This window comes from Schistocerca americana, chromosome 10 (assembly GCF_021461395.2).
Source record: "Schistocerca americana isolate TAMUIC-IGC-003095 chromosome 10, iqSchAmer2.1, whole genome shotgun sequence".
Lineage (NCBI taxonomy): Eukaryota > Metazoa > Arthropoda > Insecta > Orthoptera > Acrididae > Schistocerca > Schistocerca americana.
Genome location: NC_060128.1, coordinates 154,784,204 through 154,805,061, shown reverse-complemented (window position 1 = coordinate 154,805,061; position 20,858 = coordinate 154,784,204). Strand labels below are relative to the sequence as shown.

The window sequence follows — 20,858 nt, the reverse complement described above, 5'->3', positions numbered from 1 at the left end:
CCCAAAAAAAAATAATTAGCAAGATGAGTGACAAAAATGTGCCCTCCATGTGTAATTACGTTTCACCAAGCACCTTCAGTGAAAATGAAAGGAAAAAAGGACAATGGTGAGGCCAGTTAGTTTTCACATTGCCTTTATATGTGGTATCGGCTGCAAACTGAAACAGAGGAAATACGTTTTGTCATTATATGTCCCATTGATAGCAACGTCCCCGAGAATTGAATTTACAGTCAAGTAAGGGCTAGGCATAGAGGGTTTGAACAAGAATATAGAAACACAGTGTGAAATGCATACTTGAATGTAAATGCAGTTGCTAGCCAAGCCTGCAGATTGCGCTGTTGTACACTACTGCCCATTAAAATTGCTACACCATGAAGATGACGTACTACAGACGCAAAATTTACCGACAGGAAGGAGGTGCTGTGATATGCAAATTATTAAATTTTCAGAGCATTCACAGGAGGTTAGCGCCGGTGGCGACACCTACAACGTGCTGACATGAGGAAAGTTTCCAACAGATTTCTCATACACAAACAGCAGTTGACCGGCGTTGCCTGGTGAAACGTTGTTTTGATGCCTCGTGTAAGGAGGAGAAATGTGTACCATCACGTTTCCGACTTTGATAAAGGTCAGATTGTAGCCTATCGCGATTGCGGTTTATCGTATCGTGACATTGCTGCTTGCGTTGGTCGAGATCCAATGACTGTTAGCACAATATCGAATCGGTGCGGTCAGGAGGGTAATATGGAATGCCGTGCTGGATCCCAACAGTCACGTATCACTAGCAGTTGAGATGACAGGCATCTTATCTGCATGGCTGTAATGGATTGTGCAGCAACGTCTTGATCCCCGAGTCAATAGATGGGGACGTTTGCAAGACAACAACCACCTGCACAAACAGTTCGACGATGTTTTGAGCAGCATGGACTGTCAGTTCGGAGACCACGGCTGTGGTTACCCTTGACGCTGCATTACAGACAGGAGGGCCTGTGATGGTGTACTCAATGACAAACCTGGGTGCATGAATGGCAAAACGTCATTTTTTTTTTTTTTTCCGGATGAATCCAGGTTCTGTTTATAGCATGATGATGGTGGCATCCGTGTTTGGCGGCGCTGTGGTGAACGTACATTGGATGCGTGTACTCGTCATCGCCATATTGGCGTATCACCCGGCGTGATGGTATGGGGTGCCACTGGTTGCACGTCTCGGTCTCCTCTTGTTCGTATTGACGGCATTTTGAACAGTGGATGCTACATTTCAGATGTGTTACGACCCATGGCTCTACCCTTAATTTGATCCCTGCGAAAACGTACACTTCAGCAGAATAATGCACAACCACATTGTACGGGCCTTTCTGGATACAGAAAATGTTCGACTGCTGCCCTGGCCAGCACATTCTCCAGATCTCTCACCAACTGAAAACGTCTGGTCAATGGTGGCTGAGCAACTAGCTTGTCACAATACACCAGTCACTACTCTTGATGAACTGTGGTATCGTGTTGAAGCTGCATAGGCAGCTGTACCTGTACACGCCATCCAAGCTCTGTTTCACTCAAACCCCAGGCATATCAAGGACGTTATTACGGCCAGAGATGGTTGTTCTGTGTACCGATTTCTCAGGATCTATGCACCCAAATTGTGTGAAAATGTTATCACATGTCAGTTCTAGTATAATATATTTGTCCAATGAATACCCGTTTATCATCTGCATTTCTTCTTGGTATAGCAATTTTAATGGTCAGTAGTGTATTTGACCGTGGACGGCCTATGCGAGGGTGTCAATATGTTGCAAGGGTCAGTTGTGGTCAGAATAGTGTTTTGCATAGTTGTACACGCATTAAGTCGGAGCTTAGTGAATTTGAACATGGGCAAATCATTGGCACTCATATAATGGGTGCTTCCATAACCAAGGTACCAAAAGGGTTGTTGTCTTTCAAGAGGCACTGTATTGAAGATTTGTACTGCATTCACGGGAAATGGAAGAACAGCATCTCCTATGTCACAAATGGTTGAAAGTGTGCGTTGAGTGATTGTGACAGATGTTTGTGCAGGATGAGCTGCAATTCCAGAACCACTTCTCAATGACGGAAATGCCAATAATGGGAAAATGTGGTGCCAAAGCCATAAAATCTTGACTACTGAGCAATGGAAAAGGGAGTCAAATGGGTGTTGTTTCACACTGTTTCCATCTTCTCGCTGAGCTTATATCCTAAGAGTGAAACAAGGCAGCTGTTTGATGAACCTCAAGGTTACTCCACAGGGTTGCATTACTGCCTAGGCTGATGTGCCCCTTTCGGCTGATCAGGTCCATCCTAGGACGCAATGCTTGTTCCCCATTGGTGATGATGTGTTCTGTGACAACAGTGCCTTGTTCACACAGTTTACTATGCTCAAAGATGACAGGGCCCCTGTCCAAACAACTCGCATCGGCCAGAACAGGGTTTGTATGAAAGAAAATGTTGGGAAAATCCACCAGAAAAGTTGGAAATTTGAATGGGATCTTCATATGAAAATCTCAATGAAAGAAATGAAATGGCCAGTTTGACTATTCTGCTGTCACATGTTTTCATAACAGCTACAAATTCTGCATTGAATATAAATATTTTGTGAAAAAGAGAACAATTGAAAGATATACAAGGGGTGTTCCATAAGTAATGTGACCAAAGTCATAAAAAATCATTTATTGAATATATTCGTACAAATAATCAAAAATTTTCAAAATAGCAACCTCTTGCATCGATACACTTCAGGAGGTAGTGTTTCCATGCCTGGAAGGCATCCTGGAATGCCTTTTCCGGAATGTCCTTTAGAGCTGATGTAACATGTGCGTGGATGCTTTCAATCATGTCCCAATGTTTTCCTTTCATGACTCCTTTTAACTGAGGAAACAAAAAATAGTCAGCGGGAGCCAGGTCAGGACTACAGGGAGGCTGGGGAACCAATGGGGTTTTAGTCCTGGCCAGGAAGTCATTGACAGTGAAGGCGCTGTGACTCGGTGCGTTGCTGCGGTGAACTTTCCACGTGTCCTTGATGTTGCTTCGGCAGCGTGAGACCCTCCTTTTCAGTCTTTAGAGCACTTCCAAGCAGAAAGCTGAGTTCGCTGTAGTCCCAGCAGGTAAGAATTTGTGATGGAAAGTGCCTCTGATGTCAAAGAAGACAATGAGCATGGTTTTGATCCTGGACTTGCTCATGCGCGCCTTCTTGGGACGGGGCGACGATGGGGGTGTGCCACTCTGAACCCTACCTTTTTGTCTCAGGGTCGTACTCAAAAATCCACGACTCATCACCAGTGATAACTGAGTTTAAAAAATGAGGATCATTCTCACACATTTTCAACATTTCTCGGCACCGAAGCACTCGCATGTGCTTGTGTTCGTCGGTCAACACTTTTGGGACGAGTTTGGCACACACCTTTTTCATGTTCAAATCTTTGGTCACAAAGCGGAAAACGGTTGTTTTTGACATGCTTAGAGTTTGTGCTATCAATTGAAGGCTCACGCGTCACATTTTCGTCGCTCGTGCGGTTGATGGCAGTCCACTGTGAGGTTCGTCAGTGATCTCTCGGCCCTCCATGGATGACTTGTGCCATCAGAAAACTTGTGATTTGGACAAGCAATCAGTCTCAGAGGCATGCTGAAGTAATGGAAACATTTCAGTGGCGGACTTCCCAAGTTTAATGCAAAATTTGATAGCGTACCGTTTCTCTACAGAATGATCCATTGTGACGTGTTACATAAACTCAAAACCTGACTCTCAAGCAGCCAGCCGAATGAGACGAAGAGCGTTTTGAGGCTAACACCCCCCCCCCCCCCCCCTCCATTTATCCCAGCCGGTTACAACACACTGAGGTGTACCGTTGCGTTAGAAAAAAATTGGTCGCATTACTTATGGAACACACTCTGTATTTCAATGTGTTACCGGTGGTGATCATCTCTTTGGTGTGTTGCAGAGATTGAATTGATGTCAGTTTGTGGTAATTTGGTGTATTGCAAACATTCAATTTGTTTAAGTTCATAATTTATTTCTTTGAAAAAATACCACCAGTGAAATGTCGAAATATTGGTCGGCATATGCGCAACGCAAGCCAACTGCATGACTGTTGACTCAATGAAACTGATGAAGACCGCAGACAGCGTTTGGAGGCCAGTCGAATAAGAATTTCTGAGATGTGATCCATTATGATTCCATAACAATTAATACAGATTATTTCATTTCAATAAGACTTACTGAAACAGTTTCTGTCAATTCACACAAATTCTGGGAAAGATTTGGTTGGGTGAATCTCTTCTCAACTGACTGACTGACAGACAAATGCGTAGCCTAAACCACTGGAGATATAGATATGTTATACAATAAACACTTTCCATTGAACTGGCTGTGAGAAAGAACGTGCTAAGCTGTGCTGTGAAAATGTGTGGTTCTGTTTTGTCATTTTTAACAGAAAACAGGAAAGTTGTGTTTATGGCTAACTTTATAATCCTGCCTGTTTGTAGATTAAAACCATGCAAAATACTGTCATTAAAGATTCAATCCTCACAGCAGTTGGAAAGGTCTCTCCCTCATACCCTATGTACTAATGACTCCAACTGATTCACCCATTCATTATGACTTCTATTCCCATCAAGGTTCTGTTTGCAATAACGATAAATAAGGTCAGAGAAAGGGGGGGGGGCAGGAGATATAAAGAGAACGGGGGGGGGGGGGGGGGGGGAGGAAATGGATATAAAGAAGGGAGGGAGGATATGGACAGAGAGATGAGGGAGGTGAAGATAGATAGACAGCCACTGGGGTAAGAGATGTGCAGGGAGTGGGGGGTGGGGGCGGGGGGGGGGGGGGGAGAAGGTGATGGACAGAGATAGTGAAGGAGCGGGAGGTGGATAGAGGGATGGGGGAGGAAGAGAGGGATAAAGAGAGGAAGGAGGAGAAGGAGATTGGAACGTATATACAATTCCCATACACATTTAAATTGCGAAGCATTGGAGGGTTCACTAGTTGAGATATACAGGTTGTTTCAAAAAGGACTTTACAACTTTGAAAATTCATATAAATTAGTTCATAGTACCTATATAGGTGATTGTAGTGTCAATTTGTAGGGAAATACATCAAGTTTTGTCTCGCGTAGTTCACTAGTACTGAATCACAGTGTAAGGAACGCTAGCAGCAGCTGCATTAGAGGTTGCTGCCCTCACTGGACCCAAGCATTCTAGCTATGTGTTTTGGTTGGAAGATCATCCAAGCACATCTGACGATATCGTTGAACAAGTGAGACAATGTTTTGTCAACAGCCCTACAAAATTGACTGGGCATGCGTCTCGTGAATTGCAAATCCCACATACAACTGTTTGGCGTGTGTTGAGAAACCATTTGCATTTGAAACCGTACAGATTGATGATCATAAAAGCAATAAAAGACACTGATAAAATTGCTTGCAAGAACTTCTGTATGGATATGTTAAACCACTTACAAGAGGATGAATATTTATTGGACAAAATCATCTTTTCAGACAAGTAAACTTTTGACTTAAGTGCCAAGGTTAACACACATAACTGTAGGATTTAGGGCAGTGAAAATCCACATTTAACATTGCAGCACATTTTTGAATGCCCTAAACTGAACGTTTTTTGTGCATTGAGCCAGAACAAAGTGTAGCCCCTTTTTTTGTGTGAGAGAACCATCAACAGGATAGTGTACCTGGATATGTTCCAACAAGTTTTGATACCACAGATCGATGAGGATTTATCAAGGATATTGTGTTTGTACCTCCTGTGCCGGCTTCTCTACCTGAACTTAGAAAAAGAATTTACACCGAGTGAGCAAGTTACACCTGCAATGCTACAGCAAGTTTGGAAGAAATTGACTTCCGACGGATGTGTGCAGGATAACCAACGGAAGCTACATACAACGTCTTTAGTTTAAAGTAAAAAAAACTTGATGGGTTTCCCTTCAAAGTAACACTAAACCCACCTCTATAACTTCTTTCAATAAATTTATATGAATTTTTGAAGTTTTAAAGTCATTTCTGTAACACCCTGTACAAGTAAAGTAGTCACGAGTCCAAATATTGTGTTGAGCAGCACAGTGCTTTACTAGACAGTCCTGTCTGATGCGATATCCCGTGGCCTTCCTCTGACCCAGATAGTCATAGGGGGAACTAGATTCCAAACCAAATATTACTCAACATTTTTCACACTGATGAACTTTGGCAGAGGTGAGAGAAATGATAAATTATAGATGGGATCAAACCAGAGACCTTTGGATATGTAGGCTGGCACTTTACCACTGAGCTGAGCCACACACAAATTTGAATTGCTGTGACATCTTTGGTGGTCCTAAGTTGTATATGAAGTGTGATCAGAAAGTAATGGGAATATTTTTATTTTGCGGGCTTTGGCTTTATACATCCAGTTTTCAATTTTTTTATATTGTTGGCACACATGGCCCTGATGTATGTTTGTATTTTCAGCTGTTTTGAATGTTTAGCTTTTGTTGACAGTCAAAAATGTTGCACATGTTTTGAAGCATTCAGTGAATTTTTACTTTCGAGAAAGATGGATCAAATAATTTACATTAAATTTTGCTTAAAATGTGAAATAAAGTGCAGCACTGCATTCAAAATATTGATTGTGGGTTTTTGCAAATCTACTGTGAGTAAGACAAGTGTTTACAACTGGTATAAACATTTGAAAGAGGGTTGGGAAGATGTTGAAGATGATGACCACCCTGGATGCCCTGGTACATCAGTTCCTGACAACAATGTGGAAGAAGTAAAGAAAAGGATTCTGGAAAATGGCAGAATCACTATCACAGAGGTTGCTGACGATCTTGACCTATCCTTTGGTTCATGACAAGTAGTTTTTTTGGACGTTTTTGTCATGAAACCCCGTGTAGCAGTGAAGTTCGTTCCAAAATTGTTGAATTTCCACCAAAAATTATGTTGCAAATACCGGGTGATCAAAAAGTCAGTATAAATTTGAAAACTGAATAAATCACGGAATAATGTAGAGAGGTACAAATTGACACATATGCTTGGAATGACAGGGGTTTTTATTAGAACCATAAAAATACGAAAGTTCAAAAAATGTCCGTGGTGCTTCATCTGATCAGAATAGCTTTAATTAGCATAACAAAGTAAGACAAAGCAAAGATTATGTTCTTTACAGGAAATGCTCAATATGTCCACCATCATTCCTCAACAATAGCTGTAGTCAAGGAATAATGTTGTGAACAGCATTGTAAAGCATGTTCGGAGTTATGGTGAGGCACTGACATCAGATGTTGTCTTTCAGCATCCCTAGAGATGTCGGTCGATCATGATACGCTTGCGACTTCAGGTAACCCCAAAGCCAATAATCGCATGGACTGAGGTCTGGGGACCTGGGAGGCCAAGCATGACGAAAGTGGCGGCTGAGCACACAATCATCACCAAACGACGCGCGCAAGAGATCTTTCTCGCGTCTAGCAATACGGGGTGGAGCGCCATCCTGCATAAACATCGTACGTTCGAGCAGGTGTTTATCAGCCAGGCTGGGGATGATACGATTCTGTAACATATTGGCGTACCTCTCACCCATCACGGTAGCAGTTACAAAACCAGAATCACGCATTTCCTAGAAGAAAAAAGGCCCGATAACGGTAGATGTGGTAAATCCAACCCATACCGTGACTTTCTTGTCGTGCAATGAAGTTTCCACGACAGTTCTAGGATTTTCGGTAGCCCAAATTCTGCAGTTGTGGATGTTGACAGACCCTCGGAGTGTGAAATGAGCTTTGTCGGTCCACAACACGTTACTCAACCAATCGTCATCTTCCACGATCTTTTGAAACACCCACACCGCAAATACCTGCTACATTCTCCATTTCATCATGAACTGTCTCAGCAGCATTACGCCTTGTGCTCGGTCGGCCACTACGGCGTCTATCGTCTAAACAACCCGTGGCTTCAAACTTCGAAATCATTCTCGCCACAGCTGCATTTGTCAGCGGACCTTTACCCGTTCGAATCCCCTTCCTATGGCGATAGGATCGTAACGCTGAACTAGCACGTTCCCCATTCTGATAATACAGCTTCACTAAGAGCGCCTTTTTAGGTAACGTCAACATGCTGCGACTGCTGGTGCACCTGATTCTCTCTCTCATTACAGGTCCTTTTATACATGAGTGTCATGCGCAGTCACTGACGTTTTGCTGTCCAGCGCCATCTGTTGGACTTTTGTGAACTTTTTTTTTTCCTTTTCTTTTGTTCCAATAAAACCCCTTGTCATTCCAAGCACGTGTGTCAATTTTTACCTCTCTCTCTACATTATTCCGTGGTTTATTAAGTTTTCAAATTAATACTGACTCTTTGATCACCCAGTACATCGCTCAGAAATTGCTGAATGAAGTCAACATGATCTAGAACGTCTAAAGAAGGTTATAACAAGTGACAAAACATGGATATACAGGTATGACGTTGAAACTGAGGCCCGATCATTATGATGGAAGCTACCTAGAGAGCCAAGACTGAAAAACATACGACAAGTTCGACCAGATATGAAGGTTCTTGTCACTGTTTTCTTCAATTACAGTGAGGTAGCGCATCACAAGTACCTGCCTAATGGTTGTACAGTCAATAACTCCCACTCACACTTCTTTGCTTGTTAGTGATTTTTTGACTGAAAACAAAATCTTCATTTTGACTCAGGCACAGTATTTGCCGGGCGTGGCCCCTGAAACTCCTTTTTATTGCCGAGGATGAAGAGAATCGTTGAAGGAGCTGAACTCCATAATGAAAAGTTAGTTCCAGAAGTGCTTCCAAGATTGGAAAAAGTGTTGGCACAAGCGTATTGTATCTAAGGGTGATTACTTTGAAGGGGACGAAGTTGATGTTGATGAATAACTAAAGATTCTGTAATAAAAAAATTCTGTTTCTTTTTGATCACATTTCGTACAATAATAGTAATGTTCTTGATAAAAACAAATGCTGGTACAATAGTAATATGCTAGGTAGTGTCATGCCGTGTCGATATATTTTCTCACTGGAGTCTTCCGTACAGAGGTTAATACAAGTCTAGAGATTCATTGAAGCTGGGGCAAAGCTCTGAGTGCAGCTACTTAAAAAGATGTGCCGGTCTATCAGTCGCAGACAGTGAGGTTACGTGAATTTGGCATCCTCTGGTGACATGTATGCATAGAACCCCCACCATCCCCTTCCATCCATCTCCTCCCGTCCCTCGGAGACATCGAGCGCGAGCTTGGTGGTGGAAGGTTTAAATGTGCCATCTCTTGTGTAGCATGTGGTGTGCGTAGGGTTCATTCAACGAAGATGCCCTGCACATGCCCTGTCTACCCCTCAGTCTCTCCTATCTCTGTTCAGTCACCACAGTCCACACCTGCACATTATAATCGTCATTCGTTGCGTGAGATTACCCAAGTATACCAACCAAACTGCAGTCCCACCATTGTGTGCTCAGCCAAACAATGTACCAGTGTGTGTGTGTGTGTGTGTGTGTGTGTGTGTGTGTGTGTGTGTGAGTGAGAGAGAGAGAGAGAGAGAGAGAGAGAGAGAGACAGGAGGGCAGAGGTGTGCAAGCACGTATTTATACATTTGCTGCTATTTGCTAGCAGAACTTTCCATAGCCTATTGACACCTTTAAAACATTCATTAGAGGCCTTCACAGCACGCACACACATCTTTTCATAACTTATGTTTAATAACACCGACTTTGATGGCTACAAGTACAAACTGTAGAACAAGTGTGATACCGTAGATAAACAGCCAGTGTAGGTGAAAGATAGATATACACTGTGTCTGATAAATGTTTAAATAAATTCTTTAGTTCTGAAATAATACACTGATTTTCTCCTCCAGGAGATCACAGCGATATGCTGTAATGGAATTCAATACGAAACAAGCAGTGGATGCCATCCAAGCAGCCCGACCACATGTGGTGGAGTCTGGAGTCGAGTTTGTTACTTACCGTGGCAGTTCAAGAGATGTAAGTAAAAATTCAAAAAGAACTGACATGCCAAACATGTATAGGTAATGAGAAATGTGTCTGCAGTTTGTTGTCGCATGCCTCGCTCATGTGCGCACGTGCTCACACACACACACACACACACACACACACACACACACACACACACACACACACACACACACACAGAGAGAGAGAGAGAGATTCTGTTCTGGTAAAAGTAATTAAAAAATCACCCTCTGTTTGCTGTCTAATTTGTATTCTCCCAACACTGTCCAAAGCCTTAGGATATAAGTCCAAAGCCAGCTTACCAAACACTTAATTATGAACAATCTACTATACAAGTTCCACAAACATCACAGTGCAACATTTTCTTTAATAAAAGTAGCAGACATCATAAAGCTATCTGTGAGAAGACAAGAGGTGACTGCTGTGTGATTTGTGGATTTTAGCTAACGTTGCATCCAGCGAGCAATCTAGACATTTTATGACATAGGAAACTGAGGATTGTCTGTCCTATCAGCAAATGTGCGGAAGGTTAACTGAATATTTTGAAGGAGTTACGGAGCTTGATAGGGTAACATACGATCAAATCGGCAAGACTTGAATAATTACAATTGTTAATGCTTGTCTGAGCAAAGCTGAATAAATGACCTGCATGAAAGTACACTGTTCCTGATTTTACAAAATTCTTTTGAGGGAGGTACGTAGTTAAGTATGGATGCAAGCAGAGCCGGAGCGAATACTACTAGTCCAGGCCCCAGGCCCTGACCTGCACAGATGTCCCTCCTGGACAGCTGTCTGAATTGAACTCTTCTTCGGTCACTGCCACTTCTGCCTTTGTACTGTATGGTAGGCCATATAACCACTGCCACATTGGAACTTCCGGCCACCACTCTGCTGGGTCTCGTGTGTGATTGTGTACGGTCACCATCAATGCACTGCCATGCCGTGCAGCTCTCCACGTGAGCTCACGTCACACTGTGGGAGTCTTTGCAACATTTCTGGCCCACAGCCAAACCGAAGCCCTTCCTGTGGTGTCTCCTTGGTACTGTAAATACTTCCTACAAAACTTATTCTTTCTGGCTGCTGTTCTGTTGCCTTACAGGTATTACATTTTTAAAAATCTGGCACAAAATCTTTGATAATGTCAGCTTCTATATTTTACTTGCCAAACTTGGAATCCCAAATTTGTCTCCAAATGCTTGAAAATACGCACAAAGTCACAATGGAGACTGGTAGTATCAGATGCCCATCAGGGTTCAGTACTTGGTCTGACACTCTTCTCATTGTACATCAATGATGGTTCATCAGTCTTGTCCTACTGTGAATACCACATCACCTCCAGTTATACCTAAGTGAAAAACCAATCAGTCTGAAGACAGCTATTGCAACTATCAAAGTTGACTGGAGTGCATTATCAAAATGGGCAGGAAATATAGGAATATTGTGTAATCTGTCCAGAACTCTAATGGTCATTTGAGGTTAATTAACCTGAAATATTGGGAGATACTACCGCTCTTAGTCCTGAATGAGAAATTTAAATGTCTCTTCCTCATCAAAGAGTCTAGATATACAGGGTGGCACCCGAAATGTGTTACCATTTTGTTTTTCAATATAAACTTTATTGTCAATACACTCTGAAAGGAACATATACTACAATGAAGAGCCGTCCATGGAGATTTGTTCTAACTCAGCACATGCTCAATATGTCCACCATTTCGTTTCCTAACTTCCTTCAAACGAACACTGAAGTTAGTGATTACCTTACGGCACATGTCTTCCGTAATTTCACTGCAAGCTTTAAGAATAAGTCTTCTGAGCTCCATTAAATCACGTAAACGTTCCGGGAAAATTTTTTCTTTTAGGTGCCCCCAAAGAAAAAAATCACATGGATTGAGGTCTGGAGTATTGGGGGGCCAATTTTGTCCGTCATTGAAGCGACCTGGAAACTTGAGTGAAATGATCGGCATGTCAAAATGCTCATGTAAAAACTCCAACATAGTGTTTGCAGTATGTGGCCTTGCTCCATCTTGCATGAACCACTGCGTGTTGAAGGGCAAGGCAGCAGCAAGAAGCTGTGGAATGAAGCTATTGCGAAGCATGCTCAAATAACGCTCGCTGTTCACAGTTTCTTCAAAGAGAAAGGGTCCAATAAGTCCGTGACTAGAAATTGCTGCCCACGCTGTAATCCTTGGAGCATAATGTTGTCGTTCATCAAGCACTTGTGGGTTTTCAGTGGCCCAAAAGCGTACATTTTGTTTGTTAACCACCCCGTCTAAATGAAAATGCGCCTCATCTGAAAACTGAACGTTGTTGAGAGTTTCTTCCCAATCTTCCGCCCACTGAGCAAACAGTAGTCTCTGCTGCTTGTGTTCTTCAGCGAGCTTCTGTGCACAGGTCATCTTGTATGGGTACATATGGAGGTCACTTTTAAGAATGTGTTGAACGGAGTGTCTGGATATTCCCAGTTGCACTGCTGTCTTTCTACATGATTGCCCGAGATTTCTCTGTACAGCAACTCGTACCGCTTCAATATTCTCTGGTGAACAAACGGGCTTAGGCTAAGGTCGCTTCGTTTCCAATACTGTTCCTTCCTGTACAAATTTATCGTACAACCTGTGGATGGTCTTCTTGTAAGGTATCCATCGTGTGTTAAACTATTGTCGAAAACGCCTCTGAGTCACAACAAGGCTTTTCGTTCCATGAAAAAGTAACACAATTGCCGATTGTTGCTGTGTCATCAGTCTTCCATTGTCAGCCATTGCCGCTTACTAGTCTCCTAGGCAGTATCATGAATTACACGTCATTTCGTAACTCATTTGTTTTTCCAAGCTCTGCTGGTACTGCTGTAGAGATCCTAGCGGGATGTCTAATGTGCGTCATAAATTGTGAAAGAAACAATTGGTAACACATTTCGTGCGCCACCCTGATGATGAAAACCTAAACTGGGCTGAACACATAATTGCAATGTGCAAGACAGCATCAACATCTCTCCCTTCCATATGAAAATGTGACAACATCTTCCATTTTGGACTTAAAGGGAAACTTATACAAATGCTTATACTTCCAATTGATGATTATAGCTGTGTTATACTGAAGGGTCTTTCCCAGGAAAGCTAACAGTGCTCGGAGCTGTGTTCAATGTCTGTGTACGATACGTCTGTAATGTTCAACTTCTTGATCATATTTTACCATCTTGTGCACAGCTCTCCTGGCTGCACAAAAGTCAACAGAGATGTCTCCTTTACCATCTTATCAACACATACAATCCCTCATACAACACCTAATGAAAAGTATCTGGGCACCCCTATGTAATGTGCAACTGATGATTGGATATCACAGGAGTTGCTCCAGCCAATATGAAAGGAGGCAGAGAGTATTGCATTGTCAGCAGACATGCAGTGACAGCAGAATGGGTCATCCAGGAGAGTGACTTCGAACATAGATTTGTCATTGGACATAGCCTGAGTAACAAATCCATCAGGGAAATTGCAACCCTTGTTCAGCTTGCAAAGTTAACTGTCGGTGATGCGACTGTAAAGTGTAAATGTGAAGCAACAACTGCAGCTAAAACGAGACTGGGCAGATGACCAACAGGGACCGGTGGATGGTGTTTGTTAAAAATTTTGTGAAATCAGCAGTTCAGAAGTTCTTCCAGCAGTCCAGCTGGTAGTACTCGATTTTAAGCAGAAGCTGGTTTTTCATGTTTATGACATCATTTCTCCTTAACTATGTGATGTACGATCAGCAGGTCTCTGCAACCACCCTCCACAGTGTTCAATCGTCTGTGTCAGTCAGTACTTGAAGTCTGCAATTGACTAAAGGAATCACTTACGAGTTGTGAGTTCCAAAGCGCTGCTAGCAGTCAGCTACAACGATGATTCTTACACAGAGAGCATCCCAGAGTACACCTGACAGCTACAATACCGAGAATTGTTTCTTGGCTTTTGACAAGCTCATTGTGTAGCCTGATCATTTTTTTTTTTTTTTTTTTTTTTTTTTTTTTTTTTTTTTTTTTTTTTTTTCAGTAATTTCACGGGAAATAAGTAAAGGAAAGGTACTTTATTGTAATTGTGATAATGAAATGTAACATCACCGTAAACCTCAGTATTTTTACAAACACCATCACCTTTAAACCATACACCAATGGACTCCAACTGATTTATTTTTCTATGATTCCTGATACTAACAACAAATGGTATCATAGACATAAAATACGACTGACCCATGTCCCAGTTGTACACATCGTTCAGCTGAAATGTGCGATAAACAATCATATCTCTACTATTAAAACTCTCCAGACCTGCAATAGATATCACTGCATCACCAGGATACCACACAATTGCAGCAGTGATCCAACCATTACCACGATTAGCTGCATCACTTGTGCTCCGACTGCACTACTCGTAGTAATCATCAATGGCTTCATACACCATCAGCTGAGAATGACTAATTCTTCTCCTACGGCGTGGCATCTCCATTCACCATCCAGTGCTGTCGCACACACAGCGGCACAATGACTGATGCCATCTTTCCAGGTAAATTAATCACATAGCCTCGCGCCGGCCTTATCAACTTCTGGCCACAAATAAAATTATGTGCGACTATAAGTGAAACTAGAGAGTCACATGAGCGCCACACCCAAAGTGATGTCAGCGCATGCGCAGATCATGCTCTGCAGACCACAGAGATGCCCAGAGGCACCTCACACAGAGAGCATCCCAGGATACCCCTGAGAGCCACAACACCACACCATAAAGAATCACTTCTCAGCTTTTGGCAAGATCAATGTGTTGTATGATCATTGTGCATTTTAGTAAAGTTTCTTGGGAGATAGGAAGCAAAAGGTACTTTATTTTAACTGCAATAACAAAATGTAACATTGCCAGTGGTGACGCCACTGGACAGTGGATGACTGGAAGCAAGTGATTTGGAGTGATGAATCATGCTGTGTCCTGTGGCACTCTGTTGGAATAGTTTGCGTACTTAGAGAATATTACCTGCCATCATGTATGGAACCAACAGTAAAGTATGGAGGGTGTGGTGTTATGGTATATAGGTGTCTTGTGGTTATGATGTGGTCCCCTTATGGCACTTGAGAAAACATCTAATGCGGAACTATAAGGACACATTTTACAGCTTTGTGTATTGTGTATAGTAGAGGAACATTTCGGAGACAACGAGTGTATCAGCATGATAAGGGACCCTGTCATAAAGCAGTATCTGTGAGGCAATGGTTTGTGAACAATAACATTTCTGAAATGGATTGGACTGCGCAGAGTACTGGCCTGAAACCAGTGTATCAGGTGTAGAAATATGAAACCGAAATTTGTTTGCAACAATTATACAGCTGTATTTTGAAACTGATAAACAGTATTTTATTCAAAATAATCACCATTACTATTTATATCTCCCACTCCTCTGGCAGGCTTTGAATGCCACACCAGAAAAGCAGTTCTTCTTTTGAAGTGAACCAGCCAGTGGGTCATTTTTGTACATTTTCATATGAACTGAAGTGTTGGTCAGCAAGCACGTGTCTCAGTGATGCAAACAGATGTCAATCAGATGGAGCCAAGTCTGGAGAATAACCGCATGCCCTAGTATTTCCCAACTGAATGCCTCGCTCGTTTCCCCGACTCATTTTGCTGTGTGTGATGGGGCATTATCATGGAACAATATGACTCTGTGTTGCCTTTTTCCATATTTTCGTCATTTTTCATGTAATGCTTGATTTAAATCGATCATTTGCTGCCAGTTACGATCAGTGTTAACAGTTTCATCAGGCTTTAGCAGCTCATAATAGATGACACCCATCTGATCCCACCAAACGCAGAGCATTGCCTTCTTTCCAAAGTGATTCGAACTTGTAGTAGATGTTGATGGTTTGCCTGGATTCACTCACAATTTATGATGCTTAGGATTTTCAAAATATATCCATTTTTCATCACCTGTCACTATTCGATGGAGAAACGTCTTTCTTTTGTATCTGGCGAGCAGTATTTCACAAGTGGTCTTTCAATTTGCTTGCTGTCTTTCACTCAGTTCATGTGGAACCCATTTTCCCTTTCAGCACCTTTCCCATAGCTTTCACCTAAAGAGAAATGGCTTTCTGCATCACATTGAAATGTCCCACGAGTACCTGTTGAGTTTGAGTATCACCTTCATCCAATAAGGCCTGCAATTCGAATTTTTTGAACCACTCGAAACACTGTGTTTTCATTCTGCAGTAGTTTTCTTCAAATGATAACAGAAAACCAATACCGTCCTCAGATCGTAGTTCATAAGCACAAAACTCGACATGTTTATGGGTTTGAACAGATACTGATGTATGGAACTTGGGTTACTGTGTGTTGACATTCATCGTCAGCCAGTACAGGAAGCAGATGGTGCTGCAGATAGTCTCATGGGCTCTACACTGCCGGCTAGCACCATCTATAAGGAAATTCTGGTTTCATACTTCTACACCTGGTAGCAGCTTTGGGATGAGTTAGAATGTTGACATCGCTCCAGACCCCAACTCAAACATCATTACCTTCTCTTGTTCTGGCTTTTGGGGAAGAATGGCCTGCCACTCCTCTGCAGACACACAGACACATCATTGAAAATGTCCAAAGTAGAATTAAAGTGGTCATATAGGTGAATGGTGAGTACAACCCATATTAAAGTCCACTAATAGGTATACGGATACTTTTGATGAATAGAGTCTTTTCCCTTGATCTTAACACTCTTATCTGAATACCACACAAGAAACACTCATCCCATCAGAGCAAAATCCTTTCTGCCCCACTTCGTTACCCAGACACCTTCTCTGAGTCATTTTTAGTAAAGGTACCTAACAGTAGACTGATCCCCCAGAGAACTGGGCAACATATCCAGTGTCAAAAGACAGTTAATGATGTATCTAGTAAAATAACAGTAATGTCTAACTTTGTTCTGGTCACACTTTAACCATTATAATTAAGTACGTTTCTTTCCCACCAAGACCTTCCTTATTTCATGAAGTCCTTAGCTGGTACAGTAAAATTGAACTTACGGTGTCTGCAGTTTTCCATTGAATGCTGCTGCTGATAATGGTTTCCCTGGTGAAAAGTAAGCACAATGAATAATGAGTCTGATGTAGGTAGCCAATCATATTGCTAGTTTATAATTTGCTATGTTTTGTAAATGAAGTTTGCTGATATTTTGTTTCACTCACAGCAATTTAAGCTGATCTATTAGATACCACCATAACTAGCACCTCAGAAATCTCAATATGTCATAAAAAAGCTGCTATTAGGATCTGGCCTACCCATGCCTTTAGAAATGGTGACATATTTAGAAAAAAGGCAAATACTTCTGACAACTAAGATTTTAAATTTCATTGCTGCTCATTTCTTTCACAGCAGTTTAAACTGTGCTATTAGATCCCAACCTAACCGAAACCTTGGATATTGTGACATACTCTGAACGAAAAAAAAAAAAAAAAAGCCATGATTAGAATGAGTGAGTGTAATTGGCTATTGTATACTCTCAGCCTATTGGTTATGACTAACAATAACAAATTGCCAACAGCAGCACACATCAGAAGAGCTGTGAGCTTCATAAGAACATTATATCTGCTCCACAGTCTATCTAAATTTCCCTCTTTCAGAACTCAGTGTCAGAAAATATCACTTGTACTTCCACAAATACATTTCGTGTCTCTACATTCACTATTATTATTATTATTATTATTATTATTAACAACAGCATTACTATTTCTAGTGGTGGTGGTAGTAGTAGTAGTATTCACTCTTAGTCGGTACCTTTATTCACATTGTCATTACATACACTATGTGATCAAAAGTATCCATACAACTGGCTGAAAATGACTTACAAGTTCGTGGTGCTCTCCACCGGTAATTCAATATGGTGTTGGCCCAACCTTAGCCTTCATGACAGCTTCCACTCTTGCAGGCATATGTTCAATCAGGTGCTGGAAGGTTTCCTGGGGGAATGGCAGCCCATTCTTCATGGAGTGCTACACTCAGGAGAGGTATCGATGTCTGTCAGTGAGGCCTAACACGAAGACGACATTCCAAAACATCCCAAAGGTGTTCTATAGCATTCAGGTCAGGACGCTGTGCAGGCCAGTCCATTACAGGGATGTTATTTTCATGTAATCACTCCAACATAGGCTGTGCATTATGAATAGATGCTTAATCATGTTGAAAGAGTGCAATTGCCATCCCCGAAATGCTCTTCAACAAAGGGAAGCGAGAAGGTGCTTAAAACATCAATGCAGGCCTAAGCTGTGATAGTGCCATGCAAAACAACAAAGGGTGCAAGCCCACTCCACGAAAAACACAACCACACCGTAACACCACTGCCTCCGAATTTTACTGTTGGCACTACACACGCTGGCAGATGACGTTCACCGGGCATTTGCCATACCCACACCCTGCCATCGGATCGCCACATTGTGTACCATGGTTCATCAATGCACACAACTTTCTTCCATCGTTAAATCATCCAATGTTTATGCCCCTTACACCAAGCGAGGTGTTGTTTGGCATTTACCAGCATAATGTGTGGCTTATGAGCAGCCGCTTGATCATGAAATCCAAGTTTTCTCACCTCCCGCCAACTGTTACAGTACTTGCAGTGGATCCTGATGCAGTTTGGAATTCCTGTGTGATGGTCTGGATAGATTTCTGCATATTACATATTAGGACCCTCTTCAACTGTCGGTGGTCTCTGTCACTCAACAGACGGCGTCGGCCTGTACGCTTTTATGCTGTATGTGTCCCTTCACACTTCCTATCACATCAGAAACTGTGGACCTAGGGATGTTTAGGACTGTGGAAATCTCACATACAGACGTATGACACAAGTGACACCCAATCACCTGACCACGTTCGAAATCCGTGAGTTCTGCGGAGCGCCCCATTCTGCTCTCTCACGATGTCTAATGACTACTGAGGTTGCTGATATGGAACATCTGGCAGTAGGTGGCAGCACAAAGCAACTAATATGAAAAAACGTATGTTTTTGATGGTGTCCGGATACTTTTGAACACATAGTGTACATCCAAATCTTGTTGCAAGCCAATTTTTATTCTGTTAGTGTAATTTTATTACTATTCATCATATTTAAAAAAAAAATGTTAAGTAACTGTTATGTGAAAGTACTGTATGTTTAAAACCATGCTCGGATGTGAGTCAGTGCCTAAAGGCCGTAATCTGATCAGATTACATAAATAAATAAATAATGTAAGAAATCATGAGTGTAATTTGTGGTCTACAGATATAAATTCAAAATATGAATTATTGGGTAACAGGCGAAGCAAAGCTAATGCAAGCACAAAATGGTCTAGAATAACTGTCTTGCAATTTTGCAGGACCATCAGATCCTTATAGAGAAGCTGAAGGTCAGATAGTGTGATGGAAACTGTGGAAGGGGCTGTATTACACCACATTGAAACAAAAGTCTAATTTGCCCTTTGCCTCGTGCTGTATAATAATCCTAACACAGTGCTAATACAGAATGGTGACAATACACAACATTTTAGAAGATGGTGCATGAATACGGTGTGTCTGAGAAAAGTAATGAGACTGATGATTCTTTAAACTACCAAAGTTTTTTTTCCAATCATCATTATTGTCCTTATCAAAGTAGCTCCTTTCGGCAACTATACACCGGCAGAGTTGTTGTTCCTAGCCTTATTAGCAGCAATGGAAGGCATCAACTCCTGGGGCCTTTAACATGTCGGTCACATTCTTTTGAATGTTCTCCATTGTCCCAAAATGATGTCATTTTAATACATTCTTCAATTTCAAGAAAAACAAAAAGCCACAAGGACACAGATCAGGCGAATAAGGGTGCCTTTTTAGGTCAAAAATTCCATATTGGAAGTTGCTGTGTGGCATGGGGTGTTGTCATGATGCAGCATCCACTTGGTTGCAGTGTCTGGTCTCACTCTACTCACCCTTTTTGTGAACCTTTCCAGGACATTTTTGTAAAACACTTGGTTGACACTATGTCCTGTAGGAACAAATTCTTTATGCACGATACTTTATTGTCAAGAAAGCAAATCAGCGTTGTTTCGATCTTTGATTTGCCCATTCAAATTTTTTTTGGTTGAAGACATCTTACTTTGCCACTTTGTCTCAGGATTGGACTCAAAAATCCAAAATTTATTACCTCTGATCACACGACTGAACCATTTTTGGTCACTGGCAATCCTCTCGAGAAGATCAATGAGCACATTTCTTGGATTGTCCTTATGGAGACTTGGACTGAGCACCGGTCTACACAGGCAGAACAACACAGCAATTGCACATCACTCACAATGTTGTCCATCTCTCAGCTTTTCTCACACTCCTTGTATATCCACAAGTTTTTGTAATGCAGCTGCAATCCCCTGATGAAAGAAGTTAAGTGCAATGACTGCAGGACTGATACTGCTGAAGCCAGTGCCTGTATAATACTGAGAAGAATGAATAACGAGGTAGAGAAAAACTTGTCTTTGGTTCAATTTGGAGTCTGAGACTTTGTATACCGTTGGATGTACGAGCATGTTGATAAAAATAATGTTGACAGAGAGCCATACGTATCCTTTATAGGCTGGAGGAAAATACCTTTAATTGACTAAATGGAAGCTGTTGACTAAGATATGGGAAACAGATACAGAAATAGGAAAAGATAGGGAGAGCAGGTGACTAGTAAGAGTGTGATATGACATGAAAGTTTTCTGAGTACCGTACTATGTCACAATGTAAGAAACTATACTGGGGAAACCAACACAGCTACAGTGATCATCTTCAGGGTCAACTGACTCTGGTCGCAGAAGCCTATGCATTTATAAGAATGTCATACTTAAAACAAAGTGACAGTTAGAGTGCACAAAAGTCAAATAAATATGAAGAGGGGTGTGAGACAAT

General features: G+C 41.8%; 1 protein-coding gene across 1 annotated transcript in view; it reads left to right on the top strand.

The window, feature by feature from the left end:
- LOC124552321 (serine-aspartate repeat-containing protein I-like) overlaps nt 1-20,858 on the top strand; it is a 202,553-nt gene that overhangs the window by 148,713 nt on the left and 32,982 nt on the right. The window contains exon 6 of the mRNA XM_047126593.1: nt 9,849-9,975. Within this exon, the coding sequence (XP_046982549.1) occupies nt 9,849-9,975 (127 nt within the window). The remainder of the gene's footprint in view (nt 1-9,848; nt 9,976-20,858) is intronic.